At 31.6% G+C, this 18,656-nt stretch overlaps 2 protein-coding genes across 3 annotated transcripts; one reads left to right on the forward strand and one right to left on the reverse strand.

Moving 5' to 3' along the window:
- The first annotated feature begins 966 nt into the window (after positions 1-966).
- Positions 967-11,313, forward strand: WRNEXO (Werner syndrome-like exonuclease). Of its 2 annotated transcripts, XM_020678974.3 has the most exons (7): positions 967-1,399; positions 1,601-1,780; positions 7,693-7,823; positions 7,942-8,103; positions 8,936-9,046; positions 9,130-9,208; positions 10,999-11,313. In XM_020678974.3, the coding sequence occupies exons 1-6, from the start codon at positions 1,087-1,089 to the stop codon at positions 9,202-9,204; spliced, it is 972 nt and encodes a 323-aa protein (XP_020534633.1). In that variant the 5' UTR covers positions 967-1,086; the 3' UTR covers positions 9,205-9,208; positions 10,999-11,313. The 2 variants fall into 2 exon arrangements, with proteins under 2 accessions (XP_020534633.1, XP_012071088.1); XM_012215698.4 differs by lacking the exon at positions 10,999-11,313 and having other exon boundaries at positions 9,130-9,352.
- LOC149495061 (uncharacterized) lies at positions 4,421-6,879 on the reverse strand. The gene is made up of 3 exons (XM_089723990.1): positions 6,637-6,879; positions 5,925-6,522; positions 4,421-5,634 (listed from the first exon to the last, which is right to left on the reverse strand). Exons 1-3 carry the CDS (start codon positions 6,877-6,879, stop codon positions 5,597-5,599), a joined length of 879 nt encoding a protein of 292 aa, XP_089580116.1. The 3' UTR covers positions 4,421-5,596.
- Positions 11,314-18,656: the final 7,343 nt, after the last annotated feature.

The following is an 18,656-nucleotide window of genomic DNA, read 5'->3' on the forward strand; positions in this document are numbered from 1 at the left end:
TAACTAAATTATAATTTAAGAATTTACTGGTTAGTTTTTGAAATTGAAGGTTCTAATGTTTTAATTTAACTACGTTTTAGAAATTTATTTTTCAAATAATAAAATATATAAATTTATCTTTAAACTTTTATTTAAATATTGTCGCATCCTTAAATTGAGAAATATATGTTTTTTTAATGATTAAAGTGAATTTATTTACTATAATAAAGCATGACAGAAAAAACTAAATACCCAAACTTAATTTTAGCTTAGAAAATTTAAGTGAAAAAATATATTAAAAACTACCTCGACATAATAAAACAATAAGAAATGTTCATAAGATCTCTTCTCAAGACAATAAGAGACTGAAAAAAAGAAACCATATCGATATTACAAAAATAAAATTAAACTTTATAGCAATGCTAAAAATGGTTATGCATCATCCACTCTCTTCTTAATTAAACAATCTGCAAAAATGATTACATCATCTATTAATAAATCGAAATCAACTTAACTAAAAAGCATAACAACCAAACTTTGAGAAAGATCTATTGTGCCCTATAAATTAATAATTAACAACACTGTACATATTTTCAAACTAATAATAATAATTTTAAAATTTTTAATTTTTATATAAAAATATTAATTTGATACATAGCTAGTATAATTTTTTAAAAAATAATTTTTATATTTATAAGACATTAATAGATGTTTCATTTATCTAATTTTATAAATTCAAGTGTTCAACGATTAAAGTGTTTAATTGATAAAAATTTTATAAATTGAAGTGTTTTGATATCACTCTATTGTATAATAATAATAATAATTTACATAATAATATTAATAATAATTTTTTTGTTTTTATAATTATAATTATACTCTATCTATAATTTTTTGTTTAAAAATATAAAAAACAATAATTAATAGTAGCAAATTGCAAAAAACAATAATTCTAGGGTTTTAGATTCAAAATTAATGATCACGAGCGCGAAGAAGGACGTGGGAAAATCCCAAAAAATAGATTTCGCGCTGGAAAAAGGCCTTTTCTCTGATTGGAACTCCGGCTTGCTTTCCTTTCCTCCAACCACGCCCAAAGTCAAATTTACTATGCAATCCCAGGAGACTACCAACACTGAATGCAAAATCGTTTCCTCTTCTCCTTCTCTTCCTCCTTCTTCTTCTCCATTTCCTTCAATTTCAGAGTGGGATCAACCGTTAACAGACGAAGAGCTCCAAGCAATTGACGCCATAGAAGCGTCATTTCAACGGCCCGCATTAACGACTACTACTCCTTCCTCTTCCGCAATCAGGAAACGACAATCAACTCTCCAAAACGACCATAATCTTCAGAAAACTCGTCGCCAGTTGCCTAATTCAGTTTTGGGCCTTTCTAGACCGTTTTCACTATCTCCTTGTCAAGGTAAATTACTCTATACATTTCTCCACATACATGAATCCCATTTTGCCCAATTCGATGCATAGATTTCTAACATATTTCTTTCTTGTTCAAATTTTCTTAAGACATAAGTACAATTTTTTCATATTTATATTAAGAATTAAATTATATGAAGAGAAGGAATAGACTGTGACATTGCAATTGTTATCATGTTTTGGATTACAGCAAACATAAAGATGAGATATCCGTCAATGAAGTTTGGAGGTCGCATCTTATATAGCAGAACTCCGATGGATGTAGAGGAAGCTGCTAATGAGCTTTTATTTAGTCTAGAAGCTAAAAGAGGAGAAACAGATCAAGTTGCCATTGGACTTGATATTGAGTGGAGACCGACATTCAGAAGAGGTTTGTTCAGCATTTCTTTTGAAATTGATTTAATATCTTGATTTATTTTTACTTCTGCAAGTTGATGGATTCATATGATTAGAATTTTTATCTATTAACCTATTTTGAAATGCATTTATGCTACCGCAGCTATCACTTGAAATATAGATGACTTATGAATTGAATACAGTCTTATTCGGGCAATGATGAATCTGATATTATTATGAAGCCACACTTATGAAGCCATAACAAGGTATCGATAGTGGAAGGTCTGGCTGGATCACCTCCTCTTGTTGGGTGTTCTTGTTTGACACTACTTTAAACCTAAAATGAGGGCAGTTATATACGTGGTGCACATCCTATTCCTGGGGATTTTAGGAGTACTTATTTTAGGAAAAATATAAATGTAAAACATAGGAATTGTAGGAAGTTGTGATTGTATATTCCTCATTAGATTAGTATCCTAATTCTAATTATTTGAGAATAATATTATTGAGGATTAGTTTCTCTCTTCCTTTACAATTTGTTCCTTGTTTTGTCTCTGTTCATTCTGGTTCTACATCAATGAGTTGTCAATGGAAGTCTTCTTTCTCGACGATGAAGAATGACGAAGTTCATGAACTTGTTACCCTAGCTCGGTACAAGTTGATAGTATCTTCTTTTAATCTTTCATAAATTTCAGTTTGGTTAAACAAAACTTGTTGGGCTTTATGTCTCCATAAATACCAGGACATTATGACCTTGGTAACAAGACAAAAGAATTTGGAGAAAATTCTATATATCTTCATGCTTCTGTATCATATACATTTATACAAGAGATAGCCTACAATATTCCTAAATTTAAGCACATCACATCCCATATTTACATCCCCAATAAATCCCCAGATTACAGCTATTAAATACCAGAATTATAGCAAATTAGTAAAGATATATACAATAATTACAGCTGATATTGACTCACTATACAGCTGTTATTGACACCCCCCTCAAATTGATGCTGGTGAATCAAGCAGCATCAATTTGTTTACAAAAAATTGATGTCGAGCAGCAGTGAGGGGCTTGGTCAGGATATCGGCGATCTGCTGTGTTGTAGAAATATATGGGAGGCTGATTACATTATTATCAAAACATTCTCGGATTGAATGACAGTCTATTTCAATGTGTTTGGTGCGCTCATGGTAGACTGGATTAGCGACAATCTGAATGGCACTAGTATTATCCGCATGAAGAGGAGTTGACCCAGCTTGAGTATAACCCAATTCAGATAACAAACCACGCAACCATATTATTTCTGAGCATGTTGCAGACATTGCCCTATATTCCGCTTCAGTGGAAGACTTGGAGACTCTGTCTTGTTTCTTGCATTTCCAAGAAATTAGAGCTTCACCTAAATATACACACCACCCGGTTGTAGACCGACGAGTATCCGGGCAACCCGCCCAATCAAAGTCACTATAAGCAGCAAGAGTAAGGGAAGAGTTAGCTGGAAAAAATAGACCACGATGTGGAGTTCCATGCAAGTACCGAATTATGCGTTTCACAACAACCATATGTAAGTGGCGTGGAGATGCCATGAATTGACTCATCAAATTGACAGCAAAAGAGATATTCGGTCTTGTTATTGTCAAGTAGATAAGACTTCCAACAAGGCGCCGATATAATGTAGGATCCTGTAGAAGTTCACCCTCCTCTTTACGAAATTTGACATTAACTTCCATAGGAGTATCCACTGGTTTTGTGTTTGTTAACCCAACCAAGTGAATTAGTTCGTGAATGTACTTGTGTTGATTTACGAGGATTCCCTTGGTGCTTCTGTGAACTTCTAATCCCAGGAAATAAGTAAGAGACCCTAGATCTTTCATGTGAAATGAAGCAGTTAAAGATGATTTCAATTGTTGAATGCAAACAGTATCACTACCAGTGATTAAAACATCATCCACATATACAAGTAACATAACTATGCCTTGAGTTGTCATTTGGAAAAATAAAGAAGGATCATATTGACTCTGTTGGAAGGAGAGATCAAGCAAAGTTTGACGAAATTTTGCAAACCAGGCACGAGGGGCTTGTTTCAACCCATACAGAGAACGTTGCAGATGACATACCTCATTTGGACCAGTTTGCAATCCCTGTGGCAGACGCATAAAAACATTTTCTTTAAGATCCCCGTGAAGAAAGGCATTCTTAACATCCATTTGATGTATAAGCCAGTCTTGAGAAGCTGCAATAGCCAAAATTGTACGAACTGTAGTCATTTTCGCGACCGGAGCAAATGTTTCGTCATAGTCAATCCTATATTCCTGGCGATTTCCTAGCGCTACCAGACGAGCTTTACAACGTTCAAAAGAACCATCTGCTTTCAATTTGACAGTAAAAACCCATTTGGAACCAATGGGAGTGATTTCTGGTGGACACGGTTTAAGTTGCCAAGTCTGATTCTCTGCCAGAGCATCCAGTTCATCTTGAATAGCTTTCTTCCAACAATCAGATTTAATTGCTTCTGAATATGACTTTGGTATGGCAATAGAAGACAAAGTAGCAACCATGGATGTATGAGATTCATTTTTTCTTTCTGGAGAGAAACCGTACCTGTCTGGGGCTCTGATGGTTCGAGCAGATCTTCTAAGTGGTGGAGGTGCAATGTCGGGCTCAGGTGGCAGAGGGGACCTAGGCGAAGCTTCAAGTGCCATTACTGTTGATGGAGTATCAGATTGTTGTTGAATTTGTCTATGAACAGGTCTTCTAGTATACACAATCCCAGGATGAAATCGGGTTATTGGAAGAGAAGAGTTGGAAGGTGAGTCATTGAAGTTGTCTTCAAAAGATGGAAGCAGTGTATAAGAAGAGGTATTGGATGAGCCTTCAAAGGAAGAGTAAAATTTTTTGGTATCGAAAAAAATGACATTACGAGAAATACGAATCCGTTGGGTGGTTGGATCAAAACACTGAAAACCCTTTTGATTTGGTGCGTAGCCAAGAAAGACACATTTTATTGATTGTGGGGAAAGCTTGGTTCGTTCGTGAGGTGGTAGAAGGACAAAACATACACATCCAAAAGGATGTAAATGTTTATAATTTGGTATGGTTTTATGAAGCAAAAAATATGGTGTTTGATTATTGAGAGTCTGTGAGGGAAGTCGATTTATGAGATGTACGGCAGTGGATAAGGCTTCAACCCAAAATTTTGGTGGAACAAATGATTCAATGAGCAAAGTTCGAACCACATCAAGTAAATGGCGATTTTTTCGCTCAGCCACACCATTTTGCTGAGGGGTATATGGACAACTTCGTTGAGATAGAATCCCTTTTGATTGAAGAAAAACTTGGAATTTTTGTGACATGTATTCCCCACCCGAATCAGAACGCAAGATTTTGATAGTCTTAGAATACTGATTTTCGATTAAGGCTAAAAATTTTTGGAAAACATCAAAGACCTCTGATTTTTGTCGCAAAAAATAGATCCAAGTGAAGCGACTGTAATCATCAATGAACGTTACAAAATATTTGTAATGATTATGAGAAATAACAGGTGAAATTCCCCAAACATCACTATGGATTAAATCAAAAGATTCATTTTTATGAGTAGCATGAGATGGAAAAGGTAAGGTTTTGCTTTTACCCATTTTGCAACTAGAACAATTAAAATCAATATTTTTAGACAAGGTTTTAGTTCCCAATACACCAGACTTAAACAAAAGAGAAATAGTCTTATCATTAGGATGACCCAACTTCGTATGCCATAAGTGATATTCATCTTGAACTGAAGTAGTTAGAAAAGAAGACACACTTTGAAGCTTGGTCGGTTCATGGATATTAAGAGGAAACAATCTGCCCCATTTAGGTCCCTTTGCCACCGTTTTCCCCGTCATTACCTCCTGCACAACACAACCAGAGGGAGAAAAAATGACTTCACAATTATTCTCCACTATTTGTCCAACAGATAATAAATTTGTAGTGATTTTAGGAGCAATAAAAACATTCTTCAGAAAAGGAGAGGAAGAAATATCACCAGTAGCCATAATGGGAACATGATTCCCACTAGCAGTCTCGATTTTCAAGTGCCCATCATATTTTTTAATGTTACACAGATTGTCAAGTGATGGAGTCATGTGATTTGATGCAGCTGAATCACAAAGCCAGATTTTAGAGAGGGATTTGTTTTTACCCGTAATTCCAAGTGCAGAAAGAGCTGAGATGACTATTTGTTGAACTGCCTCTTGAGTAAGTACAGGAACAACTTGTTGAGAAGCATTATTCGATGCTGATGCCGCCAAATGATTGGTTGTTGAAGCATGCAAAGCCTGAGATGTACGATTCTGGGGACGCTTTCTACACTCTGAAATAATATGTCCCTTAGTTTTGCAATAGTTGCAAAATTTTTGGGAACATTGACTTGCAATATGACCAAATCCTTTGCAGCTGTAACATTGGACTCCAGCCAGGTTCCGAGTTTTGGTTTGTGCTGCATACGCAACATTGAGAACATTGGATGAGCTGCCTTGCTGTTCTAAGGCATGCTGCGTCTTTTGACGTTGTTCCTCCCTAAGCAATTCACTCAAACAATCATCCAAAGATGGAATGTTAGTCCTAGCCAACAAATTGGATCTGACAATCTCAAATTCAGATCTGAGATTCATCAAAAAACGATCTCTTTGACTAGTTTGATGAAGGTTTATGACTGTCTCCAAAGATGCTTCAGGAATAGAAGCATATAAAATCTCAGTATATTCAGTCCACAAAGCAACAAAACCCGAATAATATTCCTGGATTGACAAATTTCCCTACGTGTAAGTGGACACATCTTGCTCCAGTTGAAAACGCCTAGCTGAATTATCTTGAGCATACACTTTTTTTAGATACTCCCACATCGCTTTCACTGTTTTGAATGGTCTGAGGTTGGCAGCAATGGAAGGATCCATTGTTTGCAACAACCAACTTTTCACACGAGCATCTTTTGTTTCCCATTCAGCTATTTTAGTTGAATCCGTCGGCTTACTAGTCGAACCATCAACAAGTCCCCATAAGTCTTTTCCCTGAACATAAATCTTGAATTGAAATTCCCAAGCAAAGTAATTCTTGCCTGTGAATTTGATGCAAGCAACAACGTCAGATTTTTCCATGATTAGAAAACCAAGATGATATGAAAAAAGGGGAAAAAAAAAAAAACAACACAAGATGAGAACTATCTCAGACAAGAAAACACAATAGAGGTATCTCGTAAGGCTCTGATACCATAACAAGACAAAAGAATTTGGAGAAAATTCTGTATATCTTCATGCTTCTGTATCATATACATTTATACAAGAGATAGCCTACAATATTCCTAAATTTAAGCACATCACATCCCATATTTACATCCCCAATAAATCCCCAGATTACAGCTATTAAATACCAGAATTATAGCAAATTAGTAAAGATATATACAATAATTACAGCTGATATTGACTCACTATACAGCTGTTATTGACACTTGGAAGTAATGTAAGAAATAAAGGAAGTTCACAAACTTTTCATTTCTTTGTAATATATAAATATATCTTGTTTTGAGTACCCTCCATTCAACCAGATAAGTTTTCTGTTACCAAAAGACAACAGTTATATGATTCTCTCTTTCCTGCTTTTCAGTATCTGGCGAGGATAAGACAGGATAGCATTTTGGTATTTTGAGTTCTTTCCAATCACTGTATTTCATATCTATAAAATGTCAAAATTTCCAACAGAACTTTCCTTACAATTCGTAAATGCACATCACCAGAACTTCAGCTAGTATTCAGTTAAATGATGAAAATTCCCCAGCTACTCAATTTTACTGAACAGCCTATGAACTTTGAATGAGAATGGTTTGGGGCATCAGAAACTAAAGGTTGTAGAAACTGATAAATGGGACTTTAATATTTGGTCATTGTTTTTGAGAAAAAAATTTAACTTGACAGGTGTTTTGCCCGGAAAGGCTGCAGTTTTGCAGTTATGCAGTGGTACTGATGATTGTTATGTGATGCATATTATTCATTCTGGAATCACAAAGACTCTGCAGTTTCTTCTGGAGGATGCTACACTTCTAAAAGTTTGTAACTTGTAACTTTTCTCACTCGAGTTTCTACATTTGCATATGTGTTTGAATTATTTGTTTTGGATCACATGTCATTTATATTATCACAGTACAATGCTTGGCATATTTACAGGTTGGAGTTGGCATTCGTGGTGATTCTGCTAAGATTTTTAAAGACTATAATATATCTACCAAAGCAGTGGAGGACCTTTCCTATGTGGCAAATAAAAAACTTGGTGGGGAACCCAAAAATTGGAGTCTCCAATCTCTAACTGAGAAGCTTGTCTGCAAAGAGGTACCTGTCTCCTACCTGTCTCCTCTAAGCTAATACTCTGGGTAAAAAATCCTCAATTCGGTTGATGCTGACCTGAGTTTTGACTGCATCACACCATAACAGCATGGCATACCTACTATTCATTGTCATATATGAAAACTTTCCTCGATATGATGGTAATTGCTGGACAATTTGTATATCTAGGAGCAAACTTTCAGTAGCTGCAGCTATATGGGGGAAAAAAGATGTAAATAAATGCCAGCTCTAAATGAAGCATTTATATGTTGTCCATGAAAAACTTCCCCCAAAGGTTATTGACTACAACTATAGTGTACCACTGTACCTTATTCTTATAGGAGAAACGGTGTATACAGCAAGTAGAAGAAAGTGTGCATTTGTTGGATTAATGCTTTGTGCTTAAAATCTTGAAAGGACTGATGGGAAGAGAATATATTGTGAGTTTTCAGACCTCTTATGAAATTCAATCATCAAGCATTTTGTCGAAACTAATTTATCTAACATTTAAAAAAAAAAAAAATTGTGCTCACTACTAGGCATAAAAGAGTCCTATCTACACCATCAACGAGGGGTTAATGACAACTGACTACATAGTGGTCCTAATTACGTGAATCATTTTTATATTGTCTTCTATTTTTCAATATAATTCTTTATTATCTTTTACAATTGTTTTAACCAATCCATCATCTGGGGTTCATGTGAATTTACAATGTTTGGGCATCACCTTTTTGTACTGGTGGTTCTTTACGTTGACAACTGATGCCCTCCAAATTTGGATTTGCTTTTGATTGGGAATTTCCAATATAGTTAGTTACAAGTAACTGAAACCTTGCAGCTTCAGAAACCCAACAAAATTAGACTGGGAAACTGGGAAGTAGATGTTTTATCGAAGGAGCAACTACAGTATGCTGCCACAGATGCTTTTGCTTCTTGGCAGCTTTGCCAGGTATTTCCCAATCTATAAGCCTTACTGTTTTAGTTGGCGGTACTGATAGTGAAAGTACTTCTTATTTCCTGTTATTTATATAGGTGTTAAAGAGTCTCCCAGATGCGAAGGTTGCAGCTGATGAAAAAAGTTGGGAACGGAAAGCTGTGGCACAATAACGAGGTTTATTTTTTTTATCATCGCATAATCGTGCATGCCTGCTTGTACAAAATGAGCAGATTAAATTAAATCAACAGTTGAGATTTTTGCCACCATTATTTATTATATAATGAAAGGTTTATTCCAAAGATTATTCCTTAGAATGAACCTGATCTTATGTAATAAAAGTACAACCCTTAATTGTTGGTCCATACAAAACTAGCGTTAGTATTTAGGGCCCTTAGTTTAGCAGTTCGTATTTTTTAATGTGAATATATTACATAAATAAAAATATTAATCTAAAAAAAATTTTTATTAGTAATTTTTTTTTAATTCATTAGATTTAAGGGCTGAAATAACACTGTAGGTTATACAATAGAGGGTAGTTCTTCCCTTGACTCACCAAATTGATGAAAACAACTGTGATCAAGAGAATTCGAACTCGAGATTTCTTACTCCTCAGAAGACCAACCAGACTACCACCTGATTGGCCATTAATAATTATTTTTATGAAGTTAGTGAAGTTCAAAATAATATAAATATAAATCAGCTACTAACTTACGGAAAAAAAAAAAAAAGAAAAGGCTCCAAAACAGGATTTCCACTATCAGCTGTTGAATATGAAAACTGCACTTTTACTACTATGATGATTAGGAGTGACCAGTTTATTGAAATAGCGGTTCAAGGTCTAAGTTGGGTGAATCACAATTGAACCAGACCGATTTGGATCTCAGTTTATTTCGGCCTTTCTTTTTCAAAAAGATTGTAAAAAAAAAAAAAAAAAATAGAGCCATGGGCCTCTTGGCCATTGGGAGCAAAGATACAGAGCCTTCTGTCCCTTTTCTTTAGTTTGGGATCGGACCAGGCTAGAATTGCCGGTCCAATTGATGGTTCAGGGTCAAATACGGTCCCAAAAACTTGGGAGAAAGGAGCAGAACATAGTCTCCTCAGTTTCAATCCAATTTAGAAACGATATTCAGGCTAGTTTGGGTTCAAACCCAAACCCCTGATGAGAATGGTCTCTTATTGAATATGGTTAGTTTCATTTTCCAATATAATTTTTAGTACGTTTTTGAGCTGAAAGAAGCCTATTTGATTAATGCTGAATAAAAATATTCCTCCTTTCGATAGTCTCTAACGCTTGCTTTTCATATGTATTTATTTGGATGGATGCTGTATATGCATAATTTTCCTGTTGGATCATTTTCGGCTTGAATGGGATTGGACAACCATCCGTACCAAGCTGGTTTTTAGTGATGAAAAGAAAGCTAGAAAGCTTGAAAATAGTAGTGAGGTCCAAATCAAATGGGCAATGGGGAGGTGGGTTATGTTATGTTCTCTCCCTATTAAGAATTGCCAAGTTATTGTTTTGCAAAGGCAAACTCTTTGGAAATGTAAGAGTGGCATGTCCTAATCAGGATCTAAATGGACCTCCGAATTTCCCGGTTGAAAACCCAACATCCCACATGTTCAGCACATGGTTAAAGAGACAAAAGGTTGTGTCCATTTCTGCGACTGTTATTGGCTTTTGCTCTCCAAAAAAAGTCATAAAATTCCAGTCGATGTGTAAAAAACATTTTAGCTGTAAAATGAATTGTTTGCCTTTTTTTTTTTTTTTTGCTTTTGCTTGTTTGGTACTTTATTGTTGTACAATCTTTTTTATCCTCTGTTAATTTTGTTATATTCTATCTGTTTTCCATCCTTTTTTATTTTTAATACTTCCCACTATATTCTCATATTTTGATTGCATCTGATGACCTGTTTAAATTTTTCCGTATCTAATGCAAAAAGAAATATGAATACAATCATTTTAGGGAACTTTTGGGACCAAAAATCAAAGATGGCATATTGAATGCCACCGACACCTAAACATGCAGGGATTCAAATTGCATATTGTTTAAAGCTCATCATTGGTACGTACTCTATTTGTCTCTTGCACTTTGTTTTTTCGGTTGCAGCTTCTTGTAAATGGTTATTCATCTTTTATGAAATTTCTTTCATTTATTGAAGAAAAAAAAAATACTGACAGATGGCCATTTGATCATATGCACTGCATGCAATTATAAAAGTATCATTTATTACACAAAATAGTTATATTACAATCACACTTGCTTCGTCATCATCTCAAATTTTTTATCATAGATAATTTTTCTTTCTTTCTTATGTCCTTGAATTTTTTCTAATTAATTAATAGGTGGTTCCAAAAATTATCTAATCGAGATTCATGTGATGTGGCTGTTTATATTGATCAGTGCTTCACATTAGTAGTATAAAAATAATAAAAGATAATGTATCGTTTATTTATTCTTGTATAATTTCCCAAATATTACTTTCCATTCTATCTTTATATTATACCATTATTAATACAATAAAAGATGAACCAAAAGAATATGCAAACCATAATGAAGAGTTATTAAAAATAAAGTACAAAATGGAAATATCTTGAAGGGAAACACTTCTTTTGACTTCACTTATTTGAGAGTAAAAAAAGAGATTTGGGAAAAAAAAAAATGAAAATTAATAGCAATAAAAAAATTCAATAATATATTTTTATTTGCAAAATTCTTTAAATTTAGTCATGAATGATTTGTTTTTAAATAGATTAAAAGTGGATTTGACCTACTTAAAATTTCTTTAGAATTTGAACAAACAAATTATAAAATTTTAACATTTAATGAAATGTTAGTAAAACAGATGGCAGCTGTTACTGCAATTAATAATTACTTAAAACAATTAATTTTACCTAGTATGATCTTAATATAATATCTAGAAATTGACTCGATACTACTTTACTCTTAAGTTGAAAATTAAGAAAAATAAAAACCACTAATGATTAACATAAGCACCTAATGGAAAAATAATAGTGATGTTTTAGATGATTGATGCTTTCACTTGGTGAAGCTTTTAAGCTAAGAATAAGACTTTTTTGTGCAAAGCTTTGCTGTATCTTTGTGATTATAGGTTGTGGATGCAATTAATAGAGATTATAATTTTAATTTACAATTCCTACATGCAATCGGTATCCCTACATGCCCAGTGAGGGTTTCCCTCGACAAGAAAACAAGCTTTGGGCCTAAGCAATATATAAGTCGTGGTGGTGTTAATTAGATTGAGTATACATACTACTAGACTACTCTTTTTAATTCAAAAAAGGAAATAAATTATCTCAACTTGCATATACAATCAATGTCTATTTCATAGTTCCTAGGTGCTGCCAGCGGGACCAAATTAAATTATTCTCTCTATTCTATTTTTGTTTATTTTAATGGTCCATTATTCAAAGTTTATTTGCCCGATTAATTGGAATCACATCGAGCAGACTCATATGCAAAGCAATCTCTCTCCAGTGTTTAAAGGACTTCTGATCAAGGGAGGAGATTTTTGTCATCTCATTTCACCCATCGGATACCCTCTCTATTCCATTTTAATAACATTTCATTTTTTTACAAAAATTAATAAAATAATTAGAATACATTAATTTTCTGAAATACACAGTAAAATACCTAAATTTCCTTTCTTAAATTTAAAAACTCTTCATTTCATTTTACTTCTAATTCACAGAAAGTCATGCACATCAATGTTCTTGCTTTTCAATCTAACTCGTGGTAACTTTTGAAATACATTTCTTATATTGGCTTGGAGGTAGGGATGGAAACCTCCAAGGTTTTTTTTTACTCCAACCCATTTAATGCAGGTTTTAGTATTGGTTGAATTCGTTTGGGATGGATATAATTATTAAAATTTCAGTTTGTCATGAATTTGGATTTAAATTTTTTGAATTCATCTGCTGCATAAAATCTGTTTAATTTATACATTGGTGATGTTTTAATGATTTTTTTTTTTTTTTTTGTGTATATGTTGATATTGTTAGATAAATTTAAATTTTCTTAGTTTATCTATAAATTTAATTGTAACAAATTTGAATTTTTTTTTCAAAAAAAACTTTTTTAAGGTTTTAATTTGACCAGTTTTATTTTATAATAGTATGCATAGTAAAAAGGTATTTTGCACAGGTTTTGGGAGGATTATGACTAATTCAAATTGAGTATACATCTCCAATTCTCTATCTACTGAAAGATATTTTAAATAAATTTTGGAGAAATAGAAATTTTAAAATTATATAAAGATAATACTTTTCATTATTTGAACCTTTTATCCACCATGAGAAGAAAATTAACTAATAATATTTTAAAATTTAGAAAACAAAAATAAAAAAGAAAATTCCATTGAATTTTTTATATACGTTTCAAATTCTAAATAATATATAGCATATGAATGAATAAATTGCTATTGGAAACCCATCCCTCTCATCTAACTATATATCCTAAGGTAATCACTATACTTTACAATCTTATACTGAAGAAGGAAAGATGTAGAGGGAATGAAATGACCCTTGTGCTTGTTGCATGTGGGTGGGGCTGCCAATCCATTTACAACTACGGTGTCTTATTTCAATGCAACTGCCCCTTTCTCCCTCTGTCTCACAATGTGCATTAAGGTCACCATGTGGACCATATGAGATGCCATTTATGTGGAGGCAAAAACCAATAGAAAAGGAACATTTACTAAGCACATTCCTTTTTCATCACAAAATAATTCAACCAATTTCCCTATTTAACAGAATGGTTGAACCAACGAATCGTTAACCAAAGTATTTGTATTTTTTTTTTTTTAAACTATCGGTGTCGGATCCCTATAACTAGAAACTGTTTAATCCGGTTCGAGACTTAATCATAGTTAAAGTTTTTCGTCCCTCTCTGTAGGTGTGTTTAGTGAGAATCGAATCCGAGAGTTTTTTTCATATGCCAGCTTACGTTGTCAACTGTGGTATAATCTGTAGGTCAAATGTTTGCTACTTTAGTTGATGTTGTATTAGCTTATTGTTATTCTATTAGTTATTAGTTTTTAGCTGGCAGTTGTTTATGTAACGGTTTAAAATAAAAATATTCAGTAAAAATAGATGTTTAATTTAAAATAATAAAAAAAGGAGATTAGCTGTCTTATTAAAAAAAAAAAGACAATGCATATGATTATCAAATAAAATTTAATTAATTTCTACAAAACTTTAAATGTCAGAGTATTTAACGTTTCATAAAAAACTCTTCCAACTCTAAAAACTATTATAGAAATTATATTATCAAATGGTACAATTAATAAATATAGAGTTTTCACTCGGTTAAAATCTTAAAAACCAACTCAAAAACTATTGTTAGACCCTTTAATATAATGTATGTAAAACCATAATATTTTCTTTCAATTATGTTTGAGTTAATCTCACAATTATGGGCATACATGATCTATGCATTCCCTCACCATTCTGCTCTTGCCATTTGCTACATTAATATCCATATCAGTCAACACTTTCTCCAAATCAATAATTTACCCATCTTATTCATTATTTGGGCAGTGGATATTTCATCTTTGAAGGATAGCGAAAGACAAAGGCATTTTTAATTGGTTCTTTCTGATAGTTAGAGTTCTTACTCCTTAACGTGGCTAAATGTACTTGTACACACCTACGCACCCCTTCCATTATTTTTATGTTCAATCCTTTTCCATTGCCGACAAAATGACAAAAAAAAAAAAAAAAAAACCATTATTGGAAAATATTTCCCAACTTTGAGTCTACATCCATTCCTTATTTGACCCATCAATAAAAATTAATACTTGACCCATTATTTACCTGTATTGAAATGGCTCAGATAACAGATCGGGTTTACAAATCGAATCCGGTTAATATATAAAAAATAATTGAAAAGAGTTTACTATTTTTAAAAAAAAAAAAAAAAATAGGAAAGGAAAAGTGATCAAATCTATTATTTGTTAAAAAAAATAACTTTGAGAAAAAGGTCAACATATGTATTGCTAAATGTTTTTAGGAAATTATATATATATAAAAAAAAAAAAAAAAAAACATGTAGTTATGTATACTTATATAATGGAACTATGAAAATGCGACCCACAACTTGTAATTAGTACTTAGAAGTTGCACAATGCATGCCATTTTATTATTTTGATTATTAAAATTAAATGTTAACTAATTGAAATGTCAAACCAATTTAAAATCACAATCAATTTTCAAAAAAAAAAAAATCATGTTATCTATTATTATATAATTTTCTTTTTCTTATTAAAGTGAATTAATGGTTTGATTTTGGGCAAGAAAAAACAGAATTAAATCTATAAAGTGAAAATAGTTCCATGAGCTTTATTCTTCTTTGAGAGAAAAAGAAAAGAAAAGGGTTAACCCAGCCGTCTATACATTAAGTTTCTATTCATTTTGGCATAATAAAAATAAATAAATAATATGATGACATAATAATTAATAGCTGCTAAAATGATATATTACATATCTAATAAAATTTTGGTAGAGATATTAAATATTTAAATATCAAATTAAAAAATTATGCTTAATTGCGTTTATATGTTTAAATAATTATTATGACTTATAAATACTGATAATTTTAGTTTGTTCTAGCATCGATTAGAAATTTTTAATATTTATTTATTATTAATATTAAAAGAATTTAATAAAAATAATTGAGTAAATACATATGCAACTATGAGCACTTATTGGTTAGGAGATTAATTATTACTTTAAAAAAATGATGATATATATGGAAGGTTCTCATCAAAAGTAGGCTGCCGACAATTTAGAGAGAGAAAGAAAACAAGAATTTAGAGAGAGAGAGAGAGAGAGAGAGAGATGTCCCTTTCGTCTGTCTTTACCAATGGATGGGATTTGAACATGACTTCTTCACCTTGACATACACGTCTACATCTCAAATAAGATATATAATTATATTTTTCACCCCTCAATTTGGTAATTCATGGTTAAGGTTAGAATTAATCAATTAAGAAAATAAATTTTATTTTTTTAATTCATAAAAAGCTTTTATGAGTCGAAATTAGCTTCTTTTTTTTTTTTATTAGTTTCCAAATTTTGTAAAAACAAATATGGTCAAGAGACCTCGAACTCAAGACCTCTCATTCTTCATAAGTAAAAATAATATCAATCGAACTAGTACCTGATCGGCAAAAAAAAAAAGTCAATTTATTAAAAGGCAATTGGACTTCTTATAGATATTTTTTAATTGATAATTGCATCATGTCAATTTGTACTTGATTAATACCATTATAGTATGTAATATTTCTAACGTATCCTTTGAGTTGAGTACTAAAAGGGACAGTTAATTGAGAAAGGCTTGTTAATAATTAAGGTAGTTGATTTTATCCGATTGAAGGAATCAAATTAGGATCACCAAATTAATAAATACTATGCTTCAATTGAATAGGGAAAACAAGGGGTCTTTATCTTTTCAAAACCATAACTTCTGCGTAGGCTTGTTCCTCATATATGAGTTAGTTCTCCCTTAGATTCATAAAATTGGTAAAAACATCTGTCACCAAGAAATCTCAGATATTTCACTCTTTATATAAGTAAAAAGACCAATCAAATCACACCTGAATAACATTGTATTATTGATTTTTAAGTAAAGAGTGAGAAGTTTTAAGTCATTTGAATTATAAGAGTTTTCATCAATTTGATGAGTTAAGATACATTAATTCGCGAAATTGTTATAAGTCTCTTAAATCTCTCGTAATAAGAGGAAGAGAGAGAAAGAGGCTATTTTCCAAAGCCCTACCGTTGCATAACGTACATAACTAGTGGCAGAAATGCAAACCACAAATCTCATGCAAGAAAAGTCTCTCAAATCCCAACCCCATTGCATGTTTTTGATTTGTCCATAAATATAACAACCATTGAATTTGGGTCAAAAAGAAAATTAAAACCTGGTTCGATTCAACTCATAAAGCAATGGGAAAGAGATGACTCATTTCATTCCATTGGGACACCACAAATTAATTCATTAGTACATAGTTCAAAGTCCACTGGACAAGAATGTGAATCCTTGATTAAAAATCATAGTACATCTATACTATTTTTTTGGATTTTTAAAATGTGAAAATTTTATTTTCAACTGAAATATAATGTTTATAAAAATTTATTTAATATAAATATTTGAAAAAAAAAATTGTATACGCAACTAAAAAAAACGTTTTTCTTATTTATAGCCATTAGTCTCAATATAAAGATTTGAATTTTTCTTATTTTTTTAAATTTGTTAAAAGATTAATAAACTGAAATAATATTATTAATTACAACTATAGTCTTAATTAAAAAAAATTCAAAATTTCATTTCTAAAATAATAATTTTAAAAAAAATTTTGTCCTTTAATTATTGAATTTTTTTTTAATTCCCTAATTCTTATTTCTGGCTTCGGGACTATCCATGAAGGTATTAAATATATGGTTCTCCGATATTTTTTTTTTTTTCCCATTTGATGATAAAGAGACCGCCGATCTCTCACCTCTTATGAAGGAATGATATAATGTATAGACTGAAAATAAAAGGTGCATGCCCTACGAGTGAAACTTCGCACCGCCACCCCGCTACGCGTTTGATTGCTGATTAGGACCGCCGTGTGCGTCCGATTTCTTTGGGACCTACCTGTCATCACCACCGCCATCGTCTCTCCTTATTTTGAATTTTGGATTGATTTTATCTTCTGTGCATTAATTGGTTACTAATTGTTATAGTTAATCCCAATTCCCACCGCTAAACTTATCCAAAACTTGAAAAATTATATTTTTCAAATTGGATTTAGTTATCTTAATCTTAACCTAAGAGTATCCTTTCAAAAAAAAAAAAAATCTTAATCTAAGAGTAGGGATAAATTTCTGTATATTTTTTTAAAAAATTATAGTTTAATAGTAAATTTTTTCTTATGTAATATTGAATTAACAATTTGCATAAAATTTATTAATTATTACTGTTAATTACACATACAAATTCATGTCTTATTGGGTGATAGGGATGGCATAATGGAATCAAAAGCTTGTCGTTTCAATTAATTCAGGGATTTAAAATCTAATTCCATTTAATTAAAAGTTTTTCCATTATAAACTTATTACTTATCAATCATTAAATTTTAAAAATTATATCAAAATAAATGAAATATGTTAATGATAACAATATTTATTTTAGTATATATATCAATAATATTATCATACTCATGAAGTGTGGCTCGAGTCAACTTTTGAATTCAAATAACGATTTGTATAAAATTAGAGATTTAATCCGTGAAAAAAATATTCATAAAAAAAGATAACAACGAACTCAAAAATAAGATAACATGATATATTGAAAATATAAAAAATACTTATCGTAATAAAATTTATAATTATATAAATTATTTTTAGTAAATGAATATCTAAAAATAATATATTAATAATATATTAATAAAATAAAATAATATTAATATTAATAATTTCAATGATGATGGATGCAATTTTGGTTTAGTCAACAAAAATGTTTGACCTTCTGGCTACAAGGGATTAAACTATAGGAACTCTTTGGTATAACTATTAAATCATCATCCTTATCCAATTAATTAAATAGTTACATTT

This window comes from Jatropha curcas, chromosome 7 (genome assembly GCF_041381405.1).
Source record: "Jatropha curcas cultivar XTBG-Jc1 chromosome 7, XTBG_Jcur_1.0, whole genome shotgun sequence".
Taxonomy (NCBI): Eukaryota; Viridiplantae; Streptophyta; class Magnoliopsida; order Malpighiales; family Euphorbiaceae; genus Jatropha; species Jatropha curcas.

What these genes read in the sequence shown, in the direction of transcription:
- WRNEXO (XM_020678974.3), top strand. Translation starts at nt 1,087, where the DNA reads ATGCAATCCCAGGAGACTACCAACACTGAATGCAAAATCGTTTCCTCT. An exon ending in TTCACTATCTCCTTGTCAAG is followed by an intron (nt 1,400 to 1,600) that starts GTAAATTACTCT and finishes TTTGGATTACAG; the next exon opens with CAAACATAAAGATGAGATAT. An exon ending in AGGATGCTACACTTCTAAAA is followed by an intron (nt 7,824 to 7,941) that starts GTTTGTAACTTG and finishes GCATATTTACAG; the next exon opens with GTTGGAGTTGGCATTCGTGG.
- LOC149495061 (XM_089723990.1), bottom strand. Translation starts at nt 6,879, where the DNA reads ATGGAAAAATCTGACGTTGTTGCTTGCATCAAATTCACAGGCAAGAAT. An exon ending in ACCTCAGACCATTCAAAACA is followed by an intron (nt 6,523 to 6,636) that starts GTGAAAGCGATG and finishes TTGTCAATCCAG; the next exon opens with GAATATTATTCGGGTTTTGT. An exon ending in TTCTGCACTTGGAATTACGG is followed by an intron (nt 5,635 to 5,924) that starts GTAAAAACAAAT and finishes TGTGTTGTGCAG; the next exon opens with GAGGTAATGACGGGGAAAAC.